Here is a 25,152-nt window from a genome sequence, read left to right as displayed (position 1 = left end):
TAGAACGCGCATCTCCAATGTCGGCAAAGGAGAGAGGTGATACTCTCTCTCTCTTTCGCAGGTCGTTCCCGTTTACTATTGTAGTCAATGGTGTCGATGACGTTTTATGTAGCTTTTCTTCGTTTTTTTAATTATTTTTAATTTATAGTGTAAAACAACTATTTTTTAATACATATATATTTCTAACCAACCGTTTGTTTAAAATTTTTATTTAAATTTAATAAATAATTAAATTTCCTAAACAAGTGGTAAACTGTAAGGGTTAACCTGTTAAATAACTAAACTGGCCTAATAAACTTGAATAGTTGGTGTAGTTTATGAAATAAACAGCTAAAACCTTCCAAAAATACTATGCGCCTATCTTTTACAATGGAGACCAAGCGAAATGAGGACGGAGTTGGCGGTCACGTGATTAGAAAAAAGAATATATCACGGTTTTGGGCAGTTGCGCGTTCTACTCTTTTTTATTTCTGTGGTTAAGAGTTGGATGAAAGGACTTGTAAAGTTACACGCCGGCAAGTGGACTGTCATTGTGTCAAAATCTACATAAACGAGCAGAACAATGTACATACATTATTTTTATTCCCCCAAGCATTTCTAACACGCACGTTAAAGCAACAAGCATAATACAAATAAAAGGGTGGGAGAAGATAGGACACCTTTAGCACATAATATCGAAATATTCTGATCATGTTTTTAATATTTATAAAAACGGTCTATGGGGTCGTGTGGAAACAGTTTCGTATTTCTTTGAATGTCCTTTGTTTACTATCAAATGGGACGAGAAGTCAGAATAAAAAGTTGTCCCATCTCCCCCCATCCTAAAATGTTTGGGTAAAGCCAGTAGTAACTCCTGTTAGTCACATCTAATCTTCATATGAGAAGCTTTTATTGCAGTTGAACTGCCTTTCCACGAATGCCAAACATTGTTAAACCAATTTGCACTGGAGCGACCCCACTCTGCATTCAGCTGAGCCAGCTGCAAACCACCACCCTCCAGATGGTCCATGTACATCAGTTGTGCATCTTCTAGCATGCCTTTGTCGATATCATACAAAAGATTACATGAATTTTATAATGAGGCGGTTAATTTGAATTGTATCTGTACTTTGTAAAACGCATGGATTTTAAATGAATAGGATTTTCTATTGTATAGCTATGAATACTTTTTGCACTCTTTTAAATGTATGATTAACTATAATTTTATACACAAAAATTGCCGCAAAAAATCAGCATTCCATAAAAGTGTTTTAAACACGATAAAAACAGCAGTAAAATACTTACGAATCGTTATCACGGTCAATGGTAGAGAATGGCACATTGTTATGTTGCGTCATGCTGTCACCAGATGTTCCACTGTAACCATCGATATATAAACGATATAAACTGGCTTCGTCTCCAATTGAAAACTCACTAAATCAATGCAAAATTATAATATATAATTTTCGTATTTACAATTTTCGTATAGTAGGGTGGGGGGAGATGGGACACCTTTAATTCATAATATCCAAATAGCCTGATCGTGTTTTAAACAATTAAGAACGATCTGTGGAAGTCGTGAGGATACGGCTTTATAATTCATTGAATGTTCTTTGTTTACCACCAAATGGAAACAGAAAACTAAACGAAAAGGTGTCCCATCTTCCCCCACCCTACTATATTAATAATTTTCCTAACATTTTTTTTAATTTAAAATACAGAAAGTGAGTTAAAGCTTTCTTTTGTTCTGTACTTTCAATTGGTGTTATACGAAAACTTTCGTTTGTATATATAGTACAATGGGGGAAGATGGGACACTTAAGCACATATTGCCAAATATTTCCAAAATCAAAATAGATGACATTTTTTGGGTAATACCACGAATTAGTACTATCATTCCTTTATTAATGGACAACAATTTAATAAAATATAATAAACACACGAGGAGTTATTTAGCGATCCGCACAACAAGTGAAATTTTACGAATTCGAAAACACACAGGATAAGATGGGATAATTTAAAATCATTGTTAATTTTGACTATTAAGTGTATTTATAAATAGGAATATACGTAAATAACTCGAAATAATACTGTACGCTTTGAAAATTAAGTCTAAACATTATTTTTCTTGCCCTACTGCTATAGTTTTTAACATGTTACCTATACATTATATATATATATATACCTGTATTCTGCGAACGCGTGATCTTCGCTATAATCCCAAATGTCCACTCTTAGTCTGCACCCACTGCGCCGTGTCATTTGATGCAATGCCTCGAGACCTAAACCATAATAGTTACAATCAGTAAACGTCTGCGCTTAGATATAGCTATTGAAATAATAATGCTATTCATTTCACGCAATCTACCTAACCAGAATTCTCCAGACTTATTTCCGAACCCGACTTTGTAATCTTCCCAGTTGCGTTGAAAGTCTTCACTCCCATCATATCTGCGCTGGAAGACCTGTGAAAATATTTCTATCATATATTGGTCACACCAAAATAAAGAAACTATGACTGCTTTCCGGTGACCAGTTATTGTAATACGTCACCTCCCACCCTCCGTCGCAATACTTCATTTGTCTTGACCTCATCATTTGATACCCGACTTGTGACGTCATCGCGCACGATACGGGTAGAAGCAATGTTTGCAATGTTTCGACTTTAAGTTCCAGCTCTGTATAAAGTGTATGTATTGTCTACTTGTCCCACTTTACAATAACACTAACGAACCCGTAAGTCTTGATGTTAAATTTTCCGATAACGTTTGTGGAAGTCCGACCCCCTGTGGTCCCTTTTCACCCCTAGGTCCAGCCTTTCCGGGAAATCCTGTCTCTCCTTTTTCTCCTTTGTGTCTATGGTTGTTGTTACATGGCACTGTATCTTCGCACACATATCTGCATTGTTGTTGCTGGGAGGCTGTCAGGACAACACCAAGACTGAGAATTATTATCGCTTGCATTTTCCGCAACTTACTTTTGCGATTGTAAACGCCTAAATGCCTTTGTTGTAAAAAATCAGACAAAGCCTACAAAATAAATAAAGTCTCTCAGCCCAACACAACTTAGCCTCAAGGCGTAAACCAAATGTGTGGAGAGGATAGTAACTAAAGTATGGTTTATTCTACTCTTTACTTTATTCAAATTTTGAAACAAACCACACTTTTAAATCCCTATAATCTTTCAGTATTGCATTTACCGCACTTTTATAACTGCAAGTCACCTACACACAAAAAGTATATATATTGTATATAGCCTACCAAACCAAAGCATCTGAACTCCTTACCTATTTCACAGTTTCTACCAGTATATCCAAGTGGACAAAAGCAAGTATATGCATTGGGTCCTCTACTGCATATTCCACCGTTTAGACAAGGTGACGAAGAACACAAATCTTAGAGTAAAAAAAGAAAGCAACAGTGTTGAACGGATGTTAAATTTTTGGTAGACGAAATTATTCAATTACAATTTTACTGGACTATTTATGAGCTTTTTTATTAATGAAAAGCTCGTGCTTGTGAAGTTGAACTTTCTTGCGCTACTATGAAGTAGGTTATGTTTTGGGATCAATACCATACACTAAACTTAAAGGGTAAACGCTATAGAATCACGTCGGAAACCACTATATCACATGGCTAACCTATATACAGCGAACCGTGCACAGTGACTTCTTAATGCAGCAACACGGCACATTGGTTATAGGTTAGGGGTTTACAGGGCTTGACGCTGCAACAAGCTTCCCAACGAATAATAGCTTTGTAAACTATTCCGTTGACCATATACTTTAAACATGCTCTAGGCTAAAAGTTGTACTTTTATTATGCGTGACTGATCGAAAATGTATGCTTTACAGAACTTACTTTCACGCTAAAAATGTTTATTGCTTTTGGCATCGCATAAACGTATTTTATAGTGGTTGACGAAATATGACTCACCTCTCTGACACACATAGTACTTCGTATTTGTACAAACGTCATCCACCCAACCTCCTTTAGTATTTCCGTAACCACCCGTATTAGTGTAAGGTGTCATTGCTACACATGCATGTTCGCTCGAAAGTGCATTAGGCTCAACACCAAACCAGTTTTTGTATAAACCACTAGTAGAGCTGGGTAACGGTAATGTGCTTCCGTTCACCCACTTCCAGCCATCTGCGTAGTGGTAAAGCGCAATTTATTTTACAAACATTTGCATAACCGTGGACAAACATCTGCACAACAGGTGATAATCAGTTAATTTGGCTATTAGGAGGTCGTTCGGTGCTAATAAGGCATGTTCCATGGCTTGACACGCCTAATTTAGAATGTACTCGTTCCAACCTATGCATAATAAGTTCCATTGTATTTGATGCAGCTATAAAACGTGTACCTGCTAAACGTTGACCACCGATCCAGTAACCAACAAAAAAAGCATCATTATCTCAAACAGGAATACTTGAATCTAATAAAGATGTGATGAATGCTTGGGTTTGGGCATCTCCAATAATTACCAAGTCGCCATTTCTACTCTGGCAATCTGTCCGAGCATCAGCGAAAGTTTTCCTCGTTGCAAAAAGAGTTATTTCATATTCGTTATAGATGTTTGCTTGCGCTATAGGAAATAACGTCATATTAAAGTAAACAACTCACAAGTACGTTTAAATTATTTCATGGCTTACCTTGAGATAGATTCAGTTGATATAAAACACTAAAAATTAAAGCACAACCTCTAATCAAGAGTAAACTGTCCATTCCGTCTATGGTAAAATATGAAATGATAGAGTTTCGGGATTTGTTGTAAGATAATGCAAGAGAAACAACAATATGTAATGATTTATACAAAGTTAGTGCTCCTGCTACACCTTTGCATGCTATTTTGCAAGTCTTGTGTGGCTGGAGGCTATATCCTTCACGTGAATCACAATGTGCATAAACAGTTAATGTAAACAAGAGAGTTGAGCTATAATGAATGGGTACGTACTGTTGTAAATAGATTCTCAAACAAGATGTGTTAGATACAACTTCTGGACCACGTGTTAAATTTTAAAGTATAAACTTATATTATGTCATCGTTGCTTAAAAAATCACCAATTATAGCCAATGGTGTAACGTACAAAAGAGTTCGTTTTAATACGTCCCCATATAAACGGTAACACTTCAATGCCAATGCGCCAATCGCTGTGCGGACTTTAAGTCCGCCGCATGTAAGGCTTTATGCACGCGTTTACAGATCAAATTAATCATAATATCCAACATGATAGATTACAAACAAAATAACCATTACCAAAACCTCTGCCTGCTACGTAAAGGAATATATCGTTGGATTGAGCCATAATTCAGATTAGTACCTAATTTATGAAAACAAATTTAAATATTTTGATATTTAAATATCAAATGTCCGTTTATTTTAGCAGGGGCATATATCTTGCCAATTTAAATCGCTCGTGAATACGATAGATGATTCGTTTACATTATTGTAGCAGCGGTATATAAGATTGAAAACAAATACATTCGAATTGGGAAAAAAAGTAACGGGTCTATAAATTTAAACATTAATTTTATGTTTTGAAAAATACCATATCTGGTGTCAAAAAATGAATAATTATTAGAGGTTTCGGGAATTTGAGGTAAACACACGTATATTATAAAACTATATGTTACGGGTTTAATTCTTTGGGTGATTGCTTTTCTAAAAGTTGATCGGTTTCATTAGGCAATGACGTGGAAGGTAGCAAAGATTCAGTTTTAGTTTTACAGTTTTTCCCATTTGCACCTCGTTTCCAATCAACACGAAATATAACGTACATGATTGACAGCACAAATGCCAAACACAGAAGACCGACCACGTTAAACATGACTGCATGCGGGTTCAATTTCTCGTACTCTTTGTTGCTCCTATGGAAACATTGGGCTACCTTAAGTATAGTATATTAAAAAATATAGCTGGCGCCGTGGCACAGCAGTTGGTTATCGCGCGTCCCTATAACCCAAAGGTAATGGGCTTAAGGCTCGTCGCTGCTACGATTATGGGCGTATGTGTCCCTAGGCAACACACCTAACGACAATTGCTCTAACCCAGTAGTCACTAATGGCTTGCCCAAATTGTCAGCCAAACAATAAAAAAAAAACAAAAAAAATCCGAAAAGCAATCACTTACAATGTTACATTCGTTGTAACTCGTTAGCTGGCATGAGGTGTATGAAACAGAACACCCGTGTCATAGCGACCGCCGTTTAGAACAAATAATGTACTAGCTATACGACATTTTCATTAGAATTCTACATAAAAAAGCTTTCACGCCAGGAATCTTACATGCAAAGAAATATGTCATCTAACACACCGGTAAGAACACTCGACTGCAGCATACCAAGCAAAGCAAATGAACCGTATTTATGAATAGGCGTGTATATTTTGCGTATTGAGTTTGCTTTCCATGGTATAAAGAACACGATCCCACCAGCAAGAAACTGCGTCAAATAATATATTATAGAAGAATATCTGATTTACTAAAAAAGCAACATATAGTAGGGTGGGGAAAGATGGACAACTTTGGCACAAAACATCCGAATATTGTGATCGTGTTTTAAACAATTAACATCGGTATATGGGAGGCGTGAGGATACGGTTTTATAATGTTCTTCCTAATAACTATAAGTATATATATAAGTATAACTTTTGAGTTTAATTTGTCGATCTCTTGTTATCATTATAATACTGCACTTACTTTATTCTGTGTTTTTAAACGGGAGAACACAACTAATTAAGATAAAGGAGTGATCGTTACACCCAACAACCGGTATATCAGACCTGAAAATTTAACTCATAACCTGGAAATTTAACTCAGTTGTTATACCAGTGAAAGTATGCATTAAGACATACATAGTGTTAACAAATACTGTACTACCTGTATAATTACTCCAACAATGGTTGCCATGCCTAACCAACTATGCATTGTGTACATGTTACCGTCGTGCATACTTGAGTGGAATAAGAAAATGGTAATCAAACCTATAAGAAAATAGTGACATTGAAACTAGTTGGTTAGATTAAATTGCATACAGTACAACGTACAGTTATAGCGGTGGGCAAATGCTACAGAATAATCATTTTATTTGTTGCAGTAAAAACTATATTAAATTGCACAGTTTGATTTTTGAACTGACGAGTTTGGTTTGGAAAGTGAAAATTAAATACTTGTAACTTACCGAAAACGGCGAGTGCCACAGCAAGAAACATGATTACAGCATGTAGAACTTTTACAGTTGGTCGATTGAAGCAACCACATGTTCGGTAGATCAAAGAACCTTTATAATTTATTATTTTACATTAGAAAATATGCACAAAATTTACTAGGAAAATTGTACATAAAATATGGTATGCTGTCGTATAAGATGAGCTCTTTCCTCGCTGCATTTGGTAGTAAAAAAAACAATATTTACAGAAATATATATATATATAAACGTTGTCCCGCGCCTTGTAACGTTCTAATTGTTTTAAAACGCGCTGAGAAAAAATGAGTCTAAGGCGCCAAAGGTATTCTATCTTACCCCGCAGTACTATACATCCTACCTTCTCCAAACAGAAGTACAGATAGCAACATACATAACGGATGGATGGCAAACTCTCTGTACCTTCCGTCCCATGCGAAGCCACCATTATAAACGCAGTTCCAGACTACGAGTAGAGTGAGTGCAAGAAGTCCAAAAAACTAAAATTTAACATAAAAATTATTGAAACTTTACCACTTCCTCTTATTATGAGTTTTATTATGTTAGAAAAAGTAATAAATATACACTAGTTTCATCACGCTTAATGAATTTAGCTTTAATTATTTATAATTAACGGGTGGGTATATATTTGAAAATACAAATTAACGATATGTGGTACGTAGGCATTTCCCAGCCGTCTCGATAGTCTTTTGAAACTTTTATGTATCATACAAGATAGAATTAAAAAAAATATGAAAAAGATAACACGCGACCATAATATTTCTATAGAAGTATCATGACCAGTCACCAGAGCGCATACCTGAGAAAAACCGACCACGGTCCAAAATGCTTTTCTGCCATTACAGAAGTTCTCCATTGCGCTTGTTAAGCTCGATAACTCCACCAAAGTACAGGGAACATGTGTTGGATAGACGAGCTATTCAGAGCTCGTGTAACACGTAACGACCTTCGATCATACATCAAAGACGATTGGATCTTCCGACACGTAGTGAGGAAATTGCATTACGTAAGCCGTCTATAAATCATGCCACTCAAGCATGCATTAATGTGTGTTTTGTATAAGCATGTTGTCATATCGTAGCTTGATAAACTAGTAAAAATATTAAGCCTATACCACAGTGTGTGCACTGTAACAGTTAAGAGTGCTATGCTTATACGAACCACCAGGGCTATAATCATAAAAGTGGTTTGCTCACTTAGGTATTGATGACTATTAATGCTTTGATAAGAAGCATTTATTGAACAATTTTCATGGAAGTAGGGTCTGTTACCAATATCCTTTACACTAAATACCACTTAAACGTTTTGTATCGTGCGCATCGATATACCTTTTAATGCCGTATATGCCCCCAGGACCCAGCCACCGTGCGTCATAATGGAGCCTTGTATAAACCACAAATATTACCCAGGGCGCTTAAAAGCTTCGGTTACGGCAGCCTTGACCATTCGTACGCAACACACAAGCGGTGATACAGGCTTCGAAGCATGTCGTTTATTTTACTTACACTATTAATAGCTGTATTCCACAATACGCAAGGCTATCCTACAGGCCCCCCAACGGCAGCATGTGTAAGCATGAACCCGGCAGGACATATCGGTGCAATATCAACAAGCGTTGGATTTGCACTTACAACACCTTCGACAACGTTTACAGCGGGAAGTACAATTCAAGGTACAGTATAAAGTGTAGAAATTTATTCGCTATCATATTGTATAATACTGAGGGGTAAGACGAATACTGCCAGCGCCCAAACCTCAAACTTTGTGATCAGGTTTTAAACAATAATTACTATAACGCTCGTCGCGGCGTTACGCTTATACAATACTGTAAAAACCATTTGTTTACTACGAAATGGGACGTAAAGAAAAAGAAAATCCCACCTTCTTATATAAGTAGGGTGGGGAAAGATGGGACGCCTTTTCATTCTATTTTCTCGTCCCATTCTGTAGTAAACATAAACCATTCAAAGAATTATAAAACTGTATTTTCACGACTTCCATATACCGTTGTTAATCGTTTAAGAAGCAATCAGGATATTTAAATATTATGTGCTAAAGGTGTCCCATCTTACTATATCCAATTTATTTAAATTAACCATGATTTGTGTTTTTATATTTTCAGTAACATTGTCGGGATTGGGAAGTTTCCGTGGATTATTTCTACAAGTTCGCGAAAGTTCTTCCCCGAATGTGGGGGTCGGTAGATGGGATTTAACCGGCAAAGATGGATACAAACATATAGATTGCTTCGGTGATCGAACCACAACAGTTGGCCACAACAGCAACCAAGACAAACCACCGAACGAAGTATTTAGTTGGACGGCACCGAGTGAATGTACACCAGGAAGCACGTTTACTATAAGGTATTGAATTAACTTGTAGGGTGGGGGAAGATAAGGTACCTTTAGCACACAATATCCAAAAATCCTGATTGTGTTTTAAAATTAACAACGGTCTATGGGAGTCATGAGGTTACGGTTTACATTTCTTTAATTGTTCTTCGTTTACCACAAAATGGAACGAGAAAATTGAATGAAATCGTGTCCCAGCATCTTTTTTCACTCTACAATATGTTTCCATTACGAGGTATTTAATTGTTAGCTACACGTAAAATTATAATCATGATCATGTATTAGGCAAAACTCAAATGTTTTAACCACTATAATTATACGGATGCTTACTGAAACTATCCTGACTGCAAAACGAGCACAAGATATAAAATGCAGACTGCTGCGTTAGTACATTTCGTAACACGCAGTTTCGTGCAGAGCAACGGTCGTTCAGCAGTTTGCAATCTACCAAGAAAATGTGCGAAGGGTTTTAACTTGCGTTGAGCCAGTAGGACCTACACCTCCCGCCCCACCACTTCCAACCCTACCACCTACAACTCCACCACTTCCAGTTATACCAACACAACCTGATGGCTGTCAATTCTTTCAGTTGACAAATATCGAAGGTAACCCGCTCTGCTATAAATTTGTTTCAGAAGGGGGTAAGATGGGACGTGTTTTCTTTCACTTTTCTCGCACCATTTAGTTGTAAACAAAGAATATCTTCGGGTCTATATAACCGTAGTCCAGCGACTCTAAAAAAGCGTGGTTAATTATTTTAAAAACAATTAGAATATATGGGATTTGGGTATTAACAGTATCCCATCTTACCCCACGGTATAGCTAATGACAATGTCTGGGAAAAATGGTTGACAATGTTTTAATTTCATAATTTTACTTTCGATAAGCAATATCGCTGGTTAAATGAAATACTATACCGTTTATAGGGTTATGTCTGCACAGAGTGTTGCGGCAATTCATTGCCGATAGTAAATAAGAAATTAGCCAACTGTCACTCCAGGTACGAATAAAACCAAATATTTACGTTATCCGTTCGTGTTAACCCGCTGAATCTGATATGGTTTTAAATTAAGATAAACCGCATTTTATATTTGACAGGTTTGACAAACGACTTTGAGTCTTCCTTCGGTTCGTGGAAAAATAGTGGAAGTCCTGGTAGAATATGGCAATTTAACTCCGGTTCCACGCCATCTTTTGGCACAGGTCCGAGTTCGGCTGCACAAGGTAATGTTTATATTTCAACTTGATTGGCTGTTAAACAGTAACATACGTTGTTAGATTTGTAAGACCAGAGATATAAGTTAATTTAGATAAGTAAGGTATTCATATTGTAATCCAGTTACATTCGTTCATTCGACAATAAACTGGCACGACTGATCCGTAACTAAAATAAACATTAAATTTCCGTAGCAATATTACGATGGGATCCAAACCCAACTTTAGTTAAATATCATTGACAAGGTATACTCGTGTTTTATCAATTTCTAATGTAGTGATTTAACAGGTGAGTTTTACTTGTACTTCGAAGCAAGCTCGCCAAGTCAACCAGAAGATACGGCTATACTGTCAACTATAAATGACGTCCGTGGTTGCTTCTGCCTTCGTTTCAGTTATTCCTTCAACGTAAGGGATTCAGGTCATACGTTGAGAGTTATAGTTGGAAATAGGGAAGTGTTTTCGGTTTCGACACCCAGAGGCGACGGTTGGTCCACTGAGAGCATTGAAATCGATACTGATGTGTTAAGCAAGGTTTGATTGTTAATTGTTTTCGCATGTGAAGTAATGATTTCTGCAAAGCTTTCATATTTCCATTAACAGAAGCACCCATTTTTCTATAAACATTCAACATCTGTAATTTTGATTTAAATAAATGCTATAGTAGGGTGGGGGAAGATGGGACACTTATTCGTTCCATTTTTTCGTCCCATTTGATTAGTAAAAAAAACATTTAAAGAATTATAAAACCGTATCCTCACGACTCGCATAGCGCGTTACTTATTGTTTAAAACACGATCAGGATATTTGGATATTATGTGCTAAAGGTGTCCCATCTTCCCCCACAGTACTATATAACTCATTTTACTCATAATATTTTGTTATGGATACTTACGTCGTGATAGGGCAATCCATGGTTAAAACCCGGTTGTCCTCTTACTCATTCTATATGTGATGACGGCATCTAAAACTACCACTCCTATTTTCTTTAAACTCCTACTCTATATTAACCTATATAACCTTTTAGTTCTCCGGCCCTGACCGGTTTGTCGTAATTGGGTTTCCTTTCGTTCAGTCTATGTGCGTTTTTTTGCACTTCGTTCCAGCCTTTTTGATGCCACGCTTTTAAAAAGTGGCTGTTTTGCGGATTGCGAATTCACAAAACCATCATTGCTGGATTAGATCAATTACTGTTAACTTACCCTGTCACTTACATACGGCTATATTATCTTTGCACCAGTTGTTTATTTTAAATCATAATTATACGATACAGATCCAATTTGTGGCGGAACGTGGCCAAGAGTGGCAAGGCGACACGGCTATTGACAACGTTATCGTTACTGAAGGAACATGTTCAGAGTGACAAATCCATTTAACAAATTGTTTGTAAAATTTATTTATAAGCACAAGTTTTATGTTGTATATATATCACAAGCGTTCGTAACATGTTTTTGTTTAATTCTTTTACCAGATAGTGTATCTCAATCGTATAGTGAACAGTCGGTAGCCGTATGTGGTTTCTTGCAGTAACATAACCTGAATCTGAGCACTTCAAATGTTGCGAATCTGGTATACGACGCTGTAGGCTGTATGTATGTGTCGTGTTAACTAATTGCATGGATCAGATTTACCTTCTTTTATAAAATGTAACCTTATATTCTTATCTTACTAACTGTAATATTGTTCGGTTGGGTGAGATTGGATACCGTTAGCAGTTATAGCATCCATACCTCATATTTCCTGGTCGTGTTTTTAATAAATAACAATGCTGTGTCCAACTTTACCCTACCCTACTATAAATTGATAAATGTTAAAACTGGCGTATTTTTTACAAAAGAAAAAAAAAGCATACGTCATGGAGGCTGCTGTGTAAGTAGACATATATGACTTTGTTATTGTGTGGGAGGTGTATTTTGTTTTCTAATATAGCTGTAATGTAGAACCACCCATAAAGAGTATACTGTCCGTCTGCCTACATCCCTATTATAGCGTGAATGTAAATTACATGAAGTTTCTACTACGTTTATAATGGTATTTTCTTCCGTGTGGGTATTTTTTTCTGCTGACGCGTGTTGAGCTATTTCCGCAACATTTTGTAATGTTGCTGCGAGAGGAAGAAGCGTCGATTGGTTACGGCAGGCATAAGGCAAGATATTGCTGTACTTTCTACCAGGCATATTTAATATAGTAAGTTGGGGCAAGATGGGACACCTTTAGCATATAATAACCAAATATCCCGCAACTGCCCATGGGAGTCGTGGGGATACGGTTTTATAATTCTTTAAATGTTCTTTGTTAACTACCAAATAAGACGAGAAAATAGAATAAAAAGGTGCCCTATCTTCCCCCACTCTATCCTGCACAAATAATTCCCTGGTATATAGCAAGCTATACTTCGAGTTAGGCAGAATTTCATTTACATACAATAAGCGAAGTTACACTGCTACAGTACAACTTGCAGAAATTCACATTCGGGATGCAGTTGTATTATGGAAAGTTAGCAATGATAACGTATTTTTATCGTATGCTGTTTCGTAGTTAGAAAGTCAAATGGCTTAACAATAGAGGATAAAACGTACTACAATACGCCTATACCGTAAAAGGAAGTAAGCGATGAATAACTTCCCTGTACAATAAAACAATCCATGCGGCAGAATTAGAAAAACAAAGTATGGGATACAAAAACCAGTTAAGGAATATATATATTTACTTGCTAGTACTTAATCATGGGAATTTTAAACGCGTTGTTGTTCGTCAAAAGCTATGTAGTAAATTGACATTACTCTTTCGTGTAAATTGCGATTATTGTGTAGGATACAGCCTTAATAAATGACTTACTGTTGTCGATTTGTGACACTTCCTGTGTATGGGTGCAGATTTAGGGAAATTACTCTCTATGTATAAATAATCACATATTGTCTAATCTGCTGTATTCTCTTCCGGCAGGAAATAACATCGTGGTATTACTCATTCGATAATTCATTATATTTGGAATGGACTATCGACGTCTTATTAGAGGTTTTGCTTTAATTTTTAGTGTTTTAAATCAAATGGACCTAACTCAAGGTAGGAAAAAAAGCATTTTTACGTATAGTAGTGTGGGAGAAGATGGGACATCTTTTCATTCCATTTTCTCGTCCCATTTTGTAGTAAACAAAGAACATTCAACGATTTATTAAACCGTATCCTCACGACTCCAATAGACCGTTGTTAATTGTTAAAAAAACGATTAGGATATTTAGATATTATGTGCTAAAGGTGTCCCGTCTTTCCCCACCCTACTATATAGTGGGGTGGGGTAATATGGAACACCTTTAAATTATATTTACCGTTCCCGTTTGCGAGTAGTAAACAAAAACAATCAAGGAACTATAAAACTGTATCCTCACAACTCCCATAGACCATTGTTAATTGTTTAAAACCCGATAAGGGAATTTGGAAATTGTGTGTTAAAGACGTCCCATCTTACCCCACAGAACCATACTTGTTTATTTTAATATGACGTTATTTCTTACAGCGCAAGCAAACATCTATAACGGATATGAAATAACCCTTTTTGCAACGAGGAAAACTTTCGCTGATGCTCGGACAGATTGCCAGAGAAGAAATGGCGACTTGGTAATTATTGGAGATTCCCAAATCCAAGCATTCATCGCACCTTTATTGGATTCAACCATTCCTGTTTGGGGAGGAAGTTTTTGGTACGTTGGTTACTGGATCGGTGGTCAACGTCTATCAAGTAAGCGACACTTTTTCAAAGCGTTTTGTTCACCTTTGTTCTTATAACATACGCGCCCTCACACAGTGGTTTATAGCGCGCTTACCTATGCACCAAAATGAGACATTGCACATAATTGAAGTTAACCTGTCTAACGTATTGTTTATTCCTTCGTTATTATACGTTTGTAGATGTTGTGTGCATAGTCTGCTGTGACGTCCTTCCGTATTGTTTATAGCTTAGAGATATTTTCCGGTGTCTTATATATATATAGAAATATAATGAATCATTAATTGAGAAAGCCTATACAGCAGTCTGGTCAGTAGCAGTATAGGCCATGAAAACAGCGTCTAGGATAAGACTCTTTACGTAACACCTGCCATGCAAAATATAGGTTGGGGTATGAGTGGACAAATTTTTATTTTATTTTCTCGTCCCATTTGGTAGTAAACAAATAACATTCAAAGGAATAAACCGTATCCTAATGATTCCCATTGAACGTTGTAAATTGTTTACACGTTCAGGACATTTCGATATTCTCTTGCTGAAGATGTCCCATCTTACCCCACGCTTCTATATACTTTTAAACAAACTTAATACCAAAAGAAGAAACAATATTATTGACGCTTTGTTCAACTTTATATCAACTTTTAAACTCTGTCTGAACCATCCAAAATAAATATATTTTGCTTCCGCCTATTTTTAATATTGTCGCGCAATTTTGGCTTTCATCTGATATACACTAGAAGCATAACGATAACAGTCATATGAAGAAAGAACACTCTGTAACATTGATATAAATCGTCGCATGATATCTGAAAATATGTATTTATCAAATATACATAAACAGGAGAAAGCGTCTGGAAGTGGTTGAACGGAAGCACTATACCATTACCCAGCTCTACCAGTGGTTTATACAAAAACTGGTTTGGTGTTGAGCCTAATGCACGTGCGAGCGACCATGCATGTGTAGCAATGACACCTTACACTAGTACGGGTGGTTACAGAAGTACTAAAGGAGGTTGGGTGGATGACGTTTGTACAAATACGAAGTACTATGTGTGTCATAGACCAGGTATGTGTAGTTTTAAAGTAGGATGGGAAAAGATGGGACACCTTTTAAATCTATTTTCTCGTCCTATTTAGTAGTAAACCAAGAACACTCAAAGAATTATAAAACTACATCCTCAAGACTCCCATATACCATTGTTAGTTGTTTAAAACACAAATAAGATATTTGGATATTGTTTGCTGAAGGTGTCCCATCTTCCCCTACCCTACTATTTTCATTTAAAAGCAATGAAACTTCAGTTGTGAATGGATAAGAAATTTCCCTCCGCCGTATGAAATGGCAGCGACGAGCTTTGACTTGTCACTATAGCACGGATAAGAAAGGCCCCACGTAACTACTTTAGGATTGGCCTCTCTCATCTGTGACTATGAGTTGGAGACAGGCGCGCTTGTCACTGTGGTACAGCGCTGGATCAGCCTAACACCTGTGTTGACAATCGATGCCTCAACACACTGGGCTAAATAGGGAGCGTTTTATCCAATTGTTTCTTATAAAATAAAGGGACCGATCTTGGATTATTTAAAAGTTTTTGTTCGACCGAAAATATCGTGCGTGTTTTGTCGTAGGGGAAGTACCGAAACTTACATTACCGCCGAAAATAAAAGACTGTACATAAAATTGAACTGGAACGTTAGTTTGTTTTAAAAAATGGTACCTTGATATGATAACTAACACGACTTTCTGCTTTTTAAAGTGCGGTAATTTCTAATATAAGCATATCATTTATGACACTGCGATTTTTACATTACAAAATTAAGAAACATCGGTGTCATATCAAGTAAAAAAGGAAGTTGATAAAAAATTATTTTGGTTGTTTTTCTATATGTACTCTAAAACAAATATGTAAATAAATAATATTTAAACTTAGATTTTTGTTCTCCATCACTCTGTCAAAATGGTGGAACATGCAGCAGAGGAACAACAACATATTCTTGCTCATGTGCGTCTGGATACAGTGGAACAAACTGTGAAACAGGTAAAAATCAACAAAGTTGATACATATGTACAATAGTAAGCGTGTACATCCGGCCGGAAATAAAAAGATTGGGAAGACGAGTTGGTAATGGTCATATTCTTAGCTTCGTCATGTGAAAAGTTGGTGGCCATGTAACGTAGCGTCGTGTAATTGGGGACGAACTGAACTAAATGTAACTTACTTTATTCTTGCCTGACCGAGAAATGAATGAATGTAACTAATATATTTTCTTGTTAAAGGCAATGGTAGTCATTACGTTGTTCTGTTTGATACAACTCGTGTCCACTTGCAAGTAACCACTTCATATATTTTCTGATCATGTGTAGACTCATATTATGTAATATTAACAAAATGTTTTCTAAATACCTAGGTCAGGAATACAAGTTTAACACAAACAGATTTGATCAATAATTAAACACACTTGCACCAACCTGCGCCGTGGCAAGGTGTTTAGGTTGGCTGCCTTTAATCCAGAGGCAATAGGTTCAAGGCTTGTCGCTGCTACCATTGTGGGCGAATTTGTCAAAAAAATTCTCTAATAATAATTACCGACAAAATAACATACTTGGTAACTCATACGCTGGCCCGAGGTGTATGAAATAGAACATCTGTGTTTAACGACTGTCGTTTTCCAGCCACGAGAGGAAAGACCAAGTTACATTTATTCTTTCAACCTCATCCCTCTTATTAGAGTTGGACTTTAAGTTGTGATGAAGAAAAAATAACTTGGTTTTACTATTTTTGTCGGGAGAGAGGAAGGCTTTTGAAACGCTGTTTATGGGGGTGCTGTTAAAATTACAGGTGCACCATGCCGGTTGAAGAGCACTGGTCTAATCTACTCTTTTATTATTAAAGGGCAAATTCAATTTATTTTATTCTAAAATAATGTTTTGAAAAAATGTGACACTAGGTGTAATATAAGATTTTATGTAGATTTGTGTGCTACTGGAACTTGTCAAAATGGTGGAACATGCAACAGATTGGCAAACGACTTTTCTTGCTCATGTATGCCTGGATACAGTGGAACAAACTGTCAGATTGGTAAGACTTGTTAGCTAATTAAAATATGTAGCATATTTGTAACATAGTAAGTTAGTTTCACAGTTGTTTTAACATACGATGGTTTATTAAGATTTGTGCATCTCATCACCTTGTCAAAATGGTGGAACATGCAACAGAATTACAAATAGTTACACTTGCTCATGTATGCCTGGATTTAGTGGAAGAAACTGTGGAACAGGTATGATAATAAATTAAGTAGTTGTAATTTTTGGTTGTCAACTATTGTCTTTTTTCTCAATTCTGCTCTTTTATTATGAAGGGCAAACTCGTTTTTATCTTATATAATATGTACGTTATTTTAGTAGTTTTAATTGTGGTATTGACAATTTTCATATGTTCCAATGATTTATTTTTTCGAAAAATGTCATGCCAGGTAATATATATATGATTTGTACTTAGATTTATGTGTTGCTGGAACTTGTCAAAATGGTGGAACATGCAACAGATTACCAACTGACTTTTCTTGCTCATGTATGCCTGGATACAGTGGAACAAACTGTGGAACAGGTATGATAATAAAAATGTAGGGATAATTTCTTTGTTTTTAAAATGTTGTCTTTCTACTTAATTCTGCTGCTTTATTAAGAAGCAAAGTTAATTGAGCCTAAAATAATTGGAAAATATTTCAGTAGTTTTATGTCTTGTTATATTTTCCTTATAAAAATGTCATGAGAGGTGTAATATATAACATTTTATGTAGATTTATGTGTTGCTGGAACTGCTAAAATTATTGTTACACAAGGTGTAATAATAGATTTGTACTTAGATTTATGTTCTGCTGGAACTTGTCAAAATGGTGGGACATGCAACAGATTACCAAAGAATTTCACTTGCTCATGTATGCCTGGATACAGTGGAACTAACTGTCAGATTGGTAAGACTTTGGTTTCTGTTATTGTTTTGTGTCTATTATATGTGGGTAGGACTACTACAGCAAGACATGTAATGGGGCCTGGAGTTAAAGCTCTTTACTGCAATTGCTTTACTTGGTTTGTTGATATTAATTACAGATAGCTGCTCACCTGATCCATGTGCTAATAATGGGAATTGTAGTCGAATTGTGGGTGGATATAAGTGTCATTGTCAACCAGGTTACATTGGAAGAAGATGTCTTCAAGGTAAAGTTACTAAAGCTTTATTTAAACATAAATCAATGATTTGTAAGAATTGCTTAAAAAATGTTACTTCACAATCATGAACTAAGTATTGGAAAAAAATAATATAGTTTATTTTAAAATAATCTGGGAATGCAAACAGTGGCGCAACCAACGCTGTCATGACAGCAAAACAGCCCACCTGGTTGCGCCCCTGAATGCAGAAACATTGTTTGTAGTTTAAGTGTTCAAACATAAATATTAACTATGGTAAATCTGATAAATTAAAAATTATATTTTATAGTTTAAAAGAAGATAAAAATGAAACTAGGATTATAACTAGGGCTTGCTACTGTATGCTAGATTGCAAGAAAAAATACTTTTAGAATTGTTTAGATTAAGTATTTTTAACACAAAGTATCACGGTTTCTTTGTGTTATATAATATTGCCATTTAGATTTATGTGCTGCTGGAACTTGTCTAAATGGGGGAACATGCAACAGATTACCAAAGAATTTCACTTGCTCATGTATGCCTGGATACAGTGGCACAAACTGTCAGATTGGTAATAATTTGGTTTCTGTAAAAGTTTTTTTAGTTAACTGATAAATGTTAAGGTGATATGTACCATAGTTCCACAGCTGTTGTAATGTAAGATATTTTATTTAGATTTGTGTGCTGCTGGAACTTGTCAGAACAGTGGAATCTGCAACAGGTTTCCAAACAATTTCACTTGCACGTGTTTAAATGGATTTAATGGAAGAAATTGTGAAATTGGTAAGATCATTTGATTTTTTTTGTTAGTGCCTTCCTTTTTAGTACTTTGTAATTAAGATAATTTGTTTGGTTCAGTTTTTTAAAACGTGGTTTAGTATTTCCGATTTGATGGACATTATATTTTAACTAAGATTTGTGCATCCCACAACCTTGTCAAAATGAAGGAACTTGCAACAGAGAACCACGGAATTATTCGTGCTCATGCTTGCCTGGATTTAATGGACGAAACTGTGCAACAGGTAATAAGAAAAATCGAATTTCTAAAACTTAAATTTATAATTTATAGTAAAATAAAATTTGTAATTTATGGTTGACAAAAAGTTGGTGTATTTTTATTATAGTTTGTAAAATATTGTTTCATTTATTAGAGAGTTTTTATGATGGTGGCAATGGATGTTCAATACATATTAATATTCTTCCATCACAAGTGAAATCATATGAAGAAGCCAGTATAAAATGCAAATCGCTTAAAGCAGAATTGGCCATTCTTAAAGTGAATGAATCACTTCCTATTACAAAACATTATCAACAATTTTGGACAAATTCTACATCTATTTGGTTGGGAGGGAAACTTACAAACGCTTCTTGGAACTGGGCAGATGGAAGTCAAATAGCAGGTTATAATACCTCAGCAATGAATGGTGTTTGTTTATCAACAAATATAAATGGAAGTTGGTTTTCTGAGAACTGCACCAAACAACTTGGCTTTGCGTGTGAAAAACGTGGTAAGAGTGTAGATATAAAAGTAATTTTCCTAACTTAAGCATTTATGTTGTATTGGTCCGACCTACACATGTGACGTCTTGTCACATTTAGGACAGTATTTTACACTTTCTAAAAATTTATTTTGTTTTAACATCACCATTTCTTCAGGTGATGGAGTAGGTCTATGCACATCATCTAAGTGTAAAAATGGTGGATTGTGTTTTGAAAGTGGCTGCCATTTTTATTGCACTTGTCCATCTGGACACAGTGGTTCACTTTGCGAAACATTTTCTCCAACTAATTCACCAGGAACAGGTAATTATTAAGTTATTGTCATTATTTTTGTGCAGAGTATAATTTAACATTACTTGTGCTTTCAAACGCGTAATCTTGCATTTCAATTACATATAGGATTGAACCCTCTTACTTACATCATACCAATTGTAATCGTTGCCATTCTTGTTGTTGTTGTTCTTGGAGTCTTTATAAAACGAAAGTAAGTCTCAAAAATAACGCTCATATTTAGTATTCTTATATTGTTTCTTGTAGATCAGGCAAAGTTCCGAAACAAACTACAGTTAATTTTGTGGCTGAACCACAAAATAACCAACCACCCCAAGGTAATACCTATTAATACGGACAAGACCAATTTATTATTGTATTTATTTCACAGCAATATATGAAAACAATGAAGGATTATATGAGAACTTATCTTATCACCCTTCCGATGATGGTTCAATTATTTTGAAAAAATTGCCATCAATGCTAAAGGATTTGTTTGATGACAACAGTGTTATGTCCCTGAAAGAACAATTTCAAAAAGTAAAATTAATCACAAATCATAAATAAAACTATTATAAACTATACCCTTCACACAGCTTTTAAATAGTTACACACGTCTACAAGGACTCAAAACAACAACTGCATCAATGCCTGAAAATAAAACCAAAAATCGTTTTAAGAACATACTTCCTTGTGAGTAAAATTTTCTTCATACATTACATCACAATTAAGGTATTTAAACGTTTCAGATGAACATACCAGAGTTGTGCTTACTAAAGATGAAGATGGCGGTGATTATATTAATGCTAATTATATTGATGTAAGTGCATTTACTTCAGCCTGGAATTCCATGTAATGATATATTTTGTTAGTGTTTTAATGTACCTGGGAAATACATTGCTACACAAGGACCTCTGCCTAAGACAGAGAAGGATTTTTGGCGAATGATTTGGGAAACAGAATCACAAGTTATTGTGATGTTAACCAACCCATTTGAAAAAGGAAAGGTTTGACTTTTATAGAATTATCTTCAATATTTTTCTTTTTCACTACATTTGCATTTTCTTTTAGAAAAAATGCCAAAAGTATTGGCCTGATTATAACCAGCAGAAAAAATATCAATCTTTTAACATAACCTGTGTACATGAGGAAGTACTGGGTTGCTACACCAGAAGAAGTTTAATAATAGCTTATAACAATGTAAGTTTAGTGTGCTGCAACTTTTATCATTGTTTCAATGCTGTAGTAGACTAAACAAGTTAGTTTCGCTATTCTTATTAGAATACACGAAATATTACGCAATTCCACTACACCACTTGGCCCGATCACAGTGTGCCTCTTACCACTTCAGGATTGCATAGATTCAAGAAGGCTGTTTTGGAACAGCAGCAAGTAACCAAAAAGAACAAGCCAATCGTTGTACATTGCAGGTGACATCCATTTTTTTATAGAATATGATACATTTAACGCTACATTTGATAAGGGCAACTGTGACAACATTGCCTATTTAGGGTTGTATAAAGAATTTCAATTTGATGTCCTTCAAATTAAATGATTTTATGTTAATAGTGCTGGAGCTGGACGTACAGGAACCTTCATAGCTTTTGATAGTTTGACAATGGAGATGCAGAAGAAAACTTGCATCAATGTATTTGAAACTGTTATGAACTTAAGAAAGCAGAGAATGGATATGGTTCAAAATGTGGTAAAACAATATGAAGTGTAACATTTTTAGTGATACCATAGTTGTAATAGTATTTAAAAAAAAATATTTTTTTGTTCTTTAATTCGTGCTTCCTTTATGTTTAAGATACAATACAAAATTTCATATTAATACAGAAACAGTACATGTTGTTACACAAACTGGCAGCAGAAGTTTATGTACTTAAGCAAACTGATACTCTGCTTATGGATCTGGAAACAAAGATTCGAGATTTGGAAAGGTATTTGCAAAATTAAGCACCAGATTCCCATTACTTAGAAAATTTTGTAAATTAATACTTAACATGTTTGGAAATGATGCAATACACTGTTTTGTTATTTTTCCTTTGACAGTGGGAAAAAGTCCAGTTTCACTGTTGAAATGAAAAAGCTTGCTTCACTTCAATTTGAAGATCACCCATGTACATGCGCAATAGACAGTGGTGACCGTGATGTTGTTGTACCTTGTAAGTTAAATATTTCTTGTCTGCATTTATATTTCACTACTTCTTGTCTGGCACTGTGGCAAAGTGGTTAACCCGCCTGCCTCTAACCCAGACGTAATGGGGTTCACGGTTTGTCTAAGCTACCATTGTGGGCCTATATGTTTTTGGGCAAGACACTTAATGGCAATTGCTCCAACCCAGTTGTCACTAATAGGCAATCCAAATTATCAGCCATTTTAAAAAAATGTAAATACCCTAAAAAATAATCACCCACAAAATAACATACATGCTTACTTGTAAGCTGGAACGAGGTGTATGAAACAGAACACTCGTGTTATAACGACTGTCGTTTCCAAGCGATGTGAGGATAAACCAAGTTACTTTTGTTCATTCATATGTTATTATGCAGATGACCACTCCAAGATAAACGCAGGAGCAATACCTTCAGCAATGTATTACAATGCTTCATATGTTGAGGTTGTATTTCTAAACTATTGTGTTGTGCGTAAACTTAAATATTTCTATATAGACCTATGGTTGTGCGGATTCTATTCTAATTGCTGCCAAAGGACCAACAAACAGAACAGCCATAAATTTCTGGGGAGCAGTTTTATCAAACAAAGTTCATACTATTGTTTCATTGAGGTCTATGGATGAGGTTAGTGTTATACAATTTATGTTCATTGTATGCAAACTGTATTGTATAATACACATTTACATGAACATGCAGGAGTTGAAACACCCTTGTTTTCCAACTGTGGAAAAGCCCAGCATTCAGTTTGGTGAAATCACATTGTCTTTAGTTGAATCCAAAGACCCTAGCTGTGACTTGAAAGAACAAACAATGAAAATCCATTATGGCACAAACGAGGTATATACATATTTAGCATGTTATGAGTTTTAAAAATACAGTTCATGGCTGTTTTACAGAGCTTTGAGATTGGTTTTTATCACTTTTGTGGTTGGATGCCAGATACAGTTCCTGACTCAGGAAATGAGGTAATACACCTTATCAAGAAAGCACAAGATTCACAAAAACAAAGAAATGGCAACATTTTAGTATATTGCAAGTATGGTTAAAAACTTTGTATTCAGAAACATGCACCAAATACTTTGACTCCAATATTTTATAGTGACGGTGTTGGGCGCACAGGAGCATTCTTATGCCTACTAAATCTGACAGAAAGGGCAAAGCTGGAAGGAAAGGTTGATGTTCTAAAAGAAGTAAAAGATATGAGAGATATGAGGAAAGGGATGGTTAATACAGAGGTATCATTACCTATTGTTTTCAGCTGATAACTGTCATTTAATATTGGTCCGATCTTTTTACTTTGGCAAGGCCGTGGTTATGTCGGTTCGATGCTTAAGCAAGAGACCTAACGAACCCAGTGGTCGCTTGAATTTTATGTTAAGTCACACTGTGTTTGTAATTGCCTTTGCGGCATTGCTTGTTTTTTTTATAACATTTCTGTGTTTTGCGTGGTGCCGTTAATTGTTTGTACATTTTATGGTTTAAGAAATAAATCAGTTGCTTAAGTGGTCATACATTTCTCAAACAAATTAAATACTACAATGGCCAAAAATGAACTGCTTTGTAAGTGTGTATGTATTCTAATAAATATTTTAGATTTTTGTTTTTCCAGCTGCTATACAGATATGTGTATTACTGCATGGGAGAATTTGCTGCAACATTTGATGTCTACTCAAACTTCAAGGGTTGATAACAGTTTGTTATAGAGTGAAACAAGTGCTTCGACTATAACTATCTTGTTTATTCAACTGTTCTTTAATTATAAATGTATATATTTCTTTAAGATTGTGTTTCTCACTGTGGGTGGCTGTTTTTTAGATCTACCAGTTATTTAGTTTTGGATAAGAGTAAGAAAAGCTTAGAATATATTGATTTAAGTTAGTTTTATGAATAAATGAATGAAAGATATTAAATTATTCTTGAAACACTGATCTTATATTTCATACATCCTTTCGGAAATGTACAATTATGTAATTTTAGATCCAATTTTTTAGGATATTTTTATTTTTGATGTATAGCTAACAATTTTTCCGTTAAGTGATTTTAACAAAGACACATAGGCAAGATTGATGACAGGTTTGAATTTTGAACCTGTTACTTTCGGTGAGCAAGCTCAGTAACCATTGTGCCACAGTTTATAAGTTTTGATGTTTATTTTTTATTCCTTGTTGTTTTAATGTGTTTTGTCGCTCAGGTATGTTATTTAGAAATGTTTTTTACAATCAGTTGTTTATAAATATGTATAATATTTGCCCATCCAGTGTTATGACAATTGAAAGCTGTTTAGTGAGTTTTACGATCATTTTCTAATCATATTGTCTTTTGATTTGTTCAATTTTTTAATTTTCGATTTTGTTGATGATTCTTCCTTTGCTATATACTGTAGTTATTATTTAAAATAAACACCTACGTGGTCTGTATTTGTGTTGTAAAATAATCGTGGAAAAAATCTACAGCAGTAAATATAAATAGAGTAGGAAGGGGCAAGGTGGATAATTTGTGTACACCTTAGTTCATTAATGATCTTTTAAGTTTT

General features: G+C 35.3%; 4 protein-coding genes across 6 annotated transcripts; 2 read left to right on the top strand and 2 right to left on the bottom strand.

The window, feature by feature from the left end:
- Nucleotides 1-560: 560 nt before the first annotated feature.
- On the bottom strand, nt 561-4,142 carry LOC149736370 (uncharacterized). Its single transcript, XM_089876818.1, has 8 exons — nt 3,915-4,142; nt 3,266-3,373; nt 2,714-2,899; nt 2,533-2,657; nt 2,348-2,444; nt 2,165-2,261; nt 1,285-1,413; nt 561-1,038 (listed from the first exon to the last, which is right to left on the bottom strand). The coding sequence occupies exons 1-8, from the start codon at nt 4,009-4,011 to the stop codon at nt 930-932; spliced, it is 948 nt and encodes a 315-aa protein (XP_089732944.1). The 5' UTR covers nt 4,012-4,142; the 3' UTR covers nt 561-929.
- A 276-nt stretch (nt 4,143-4,418) lies between these two features.
- Nucleotides 4,419-8,120, bottom strand: LOC149736369 (lysosomal membrane ascorbate-dependent ferrireductase CYB561A3-like). The gene is made up of 7 exons (XM_089876827.1): nt 7,986-8,120; nt 7,527-7,665; nt 7,163-7,261; nt 6,862-6,965; nt 6,270-6,424; nt 4,637-5,852; nt 4,419-4,569 (listed from the first exon to the last, which is right to left on the bottom strand). Exons 1-6 carry the CDS (start codon nt 8,040-8,042, stop codon nt 5,615-5,617), a joined length of 792 nt encoding a protein of 263 aa, XP_089732953.1. The 5' UTR covers nt 8,043-8,120; the 3' UTR covers nt 4,419-4,569; nt 4,637-5,614.
- On the top strand, nt 8,041-12,532 carry LOC149736368 (uncharacterized). Its single transcript, XM_089876807.1, has 6 exons — nt 8,041-8,858; nt 9,309-9,549; nt 9,955-10,142; nt 10,636-10,761; nt 11,042-11,286; nt 12,026-12,532. The coding sequence occupies exons 1-6, from the start codon at nt 8,672-8,674 to the stop codon at nt 12,113-12,115; spliced, it is 1,077 nt and encodes a 358-aa protein (XP_089732933.1). The 5' UTR covers nt 8,041-8,671; the 3' UTR covers nt 12,116-12,532.
- A 151-nt stretch (nt 12,533-12,683) lies between these two features.
- Nucleotides 12,684-25,036, top strand: LOC149736367 (uncharacterized). 3 transcript variants are annotated; one of them, XM_089876787.1, is made up of 31 exons: nt 12,684-13,818; nt 14,270-14,491; nt 15,321-15,545; nt 16,411-16,518; nt 17,452-17,559; nt 17,651-17,758; nt 17,980-18,087; nt 18,347-18,454; nt 18,591-18,698; nt 19,132-19,239; nt 19,344-19,451; nt 19,583-19,690; nt 19,820-20,176; nt 20,325-20,471; nt 20,568-20,652; nt 20,706-20,776; nt 20,830-20,978; nt 21,035-21,131; nt 21,188-21,258; nt 21,311-21,445; nt 21,510-21,638; nt 21,720-21,868; nt 22,008-22,143; nt 22,278-22,381; nt 22,494-22,606; nt 22,995-23,062; nt 23,115-23,243; nt 23,316-23,456; nt 23,516-23,655; nt 23,719-23,854; nt 24,229-25,036. In XM_089876787.1, exons 1-31 carry the CDS (start codon nt 13,746-13,748, stop codon nt 24,304-24,306), a joined length of 3,927 nt encoding a protein of 1,308 aa, XP_089732913.1. In that variant the 5' UTR covers nt 12,684-13,745; the 3' UTR covers nt 24,307-25,036. The 3 variants fall into 3 exon arrangements, with proteins under 3 accessions (XP_089732913.1, XP_089732914.1, XP_089732915.1); XM_089876788.1 differs by lacking the exons at nt 17,651-17,758; nt 17,980-18,087; nt 18,347-18,454; XM_089876789.1 differs by lacking the exons at nt 17,980-18,087; nt 18,347-18,454; nt 18,591-18,698; nt 19,132-19,239; nt 19,344-19,451.
- The last annotated feature ends 116 nt before the right edge of the window (nt 25,037-25,152 follow it).

The sequence above is a fragment of the Ciona robusta genome, chromosome 4, assembly GCF_009617815.1.
Source record: "Ciona robusta chromosome 4, ASM961781v2".
Classification (NCBI taxonomy): domain Eukaryota; kingdom Metazoa; phylum Chordata; class Ascidiacea; order Phlebobranchia; family Cionidae; genus Ciona; species Ciona robusta.
The sequence above is the reverse complement of the archived record's forward strand: the minus strand, read 5'-3'. Positions and strand labels throughout refer to the sequence as shown.

Excerpts from the sequence above, each read along its gene's own strand:
- LOC149736370 (XM_089876818.1), bottom strand. The coding sequence starts at position 4,011 with ATGACACCTTACACTAATACGGGTGGTTACGGAAATACTAAAGGAGGT. Across the intron at positions 2,445-2,532 it reads ATTGCGACGGAGGGTGGGAG|GTCTTCCAGCGCAGATATGA; the intron begins GTGACGTATTAC and ends ATATTTTCACAG. Across the intron at positions 1,414-2,164 it reads CACGCGTTCGCAGAATACAG|TGAGTTTTCAATTGGAGACG; the intron begins GTATATATATAT and ends GCATTGATTTAG.
- LOC149736369 (XM_089876827.1), bottom strand. The coding sequence starts at position 8,042 with ATGGAGAACTTCTGTAATGGCAGAAAAGCATTTTGGACCGTGGTCGGT. Across the intron at positions 7,262-7,526 it reads TGTACTTCTGTTTGGAGAAG|GTTCTTTGATCTACCGAACA; the intron begins GTAGGATGTATA and ends TAAATTATAAAG. Across the intron at positions 6,425-6,861 it reads TTGTTGGAGTAATTATACAG|TTTCTTGCTGGTGGGATCGT; the intron begins GTAGTACAGTAT and ends TATTTGACGCAG.
- LOC149736368 (XM_089876807.1), top strand. The coding sequence starts at position 8,672 with ATGTCGTTTATTTTACTTACACTATTAATAGCTGTATTCCACAATACG. Across the intron at positions 10,143-10,635 it reads TCAGTTGACAAATATCGAAG|GTTTGACAAACGACTTTGAG; the intron begins GTAACCCGCTCT and ends TATATTTGACAG. Across the intron at positions 10,762-11,041 it reads TCCGAGTTCGGCTGCACAAG|GTGAGTTTTACTTGTACTTC; the intron begins GTAATGTTTATA and ends GTGATTTAACAG.
- LOC149736367 (XM_089876787.1), top strand. The coding sequence starts at position 13,746 with ATGGACTATCGACGTCTTATTAGAGGTTTTGCTTTAATTTTTAGTGTT. Across the intron at positions 22,144-22,277 it reads TGGATATGGTTCAAAATGTG|AAACAGTACATGTTGTTACA; the intron begins GTAAAACAATAT and ends ATATTAATACAG. Across the intron at positions 23,244-23,315 it reads CATTGAGGTCTATGGATGAG|GAGTTGAAACACCCTTGTTT; the intron begins GTTAGTGTTATA and ends ATGAACATGCAG.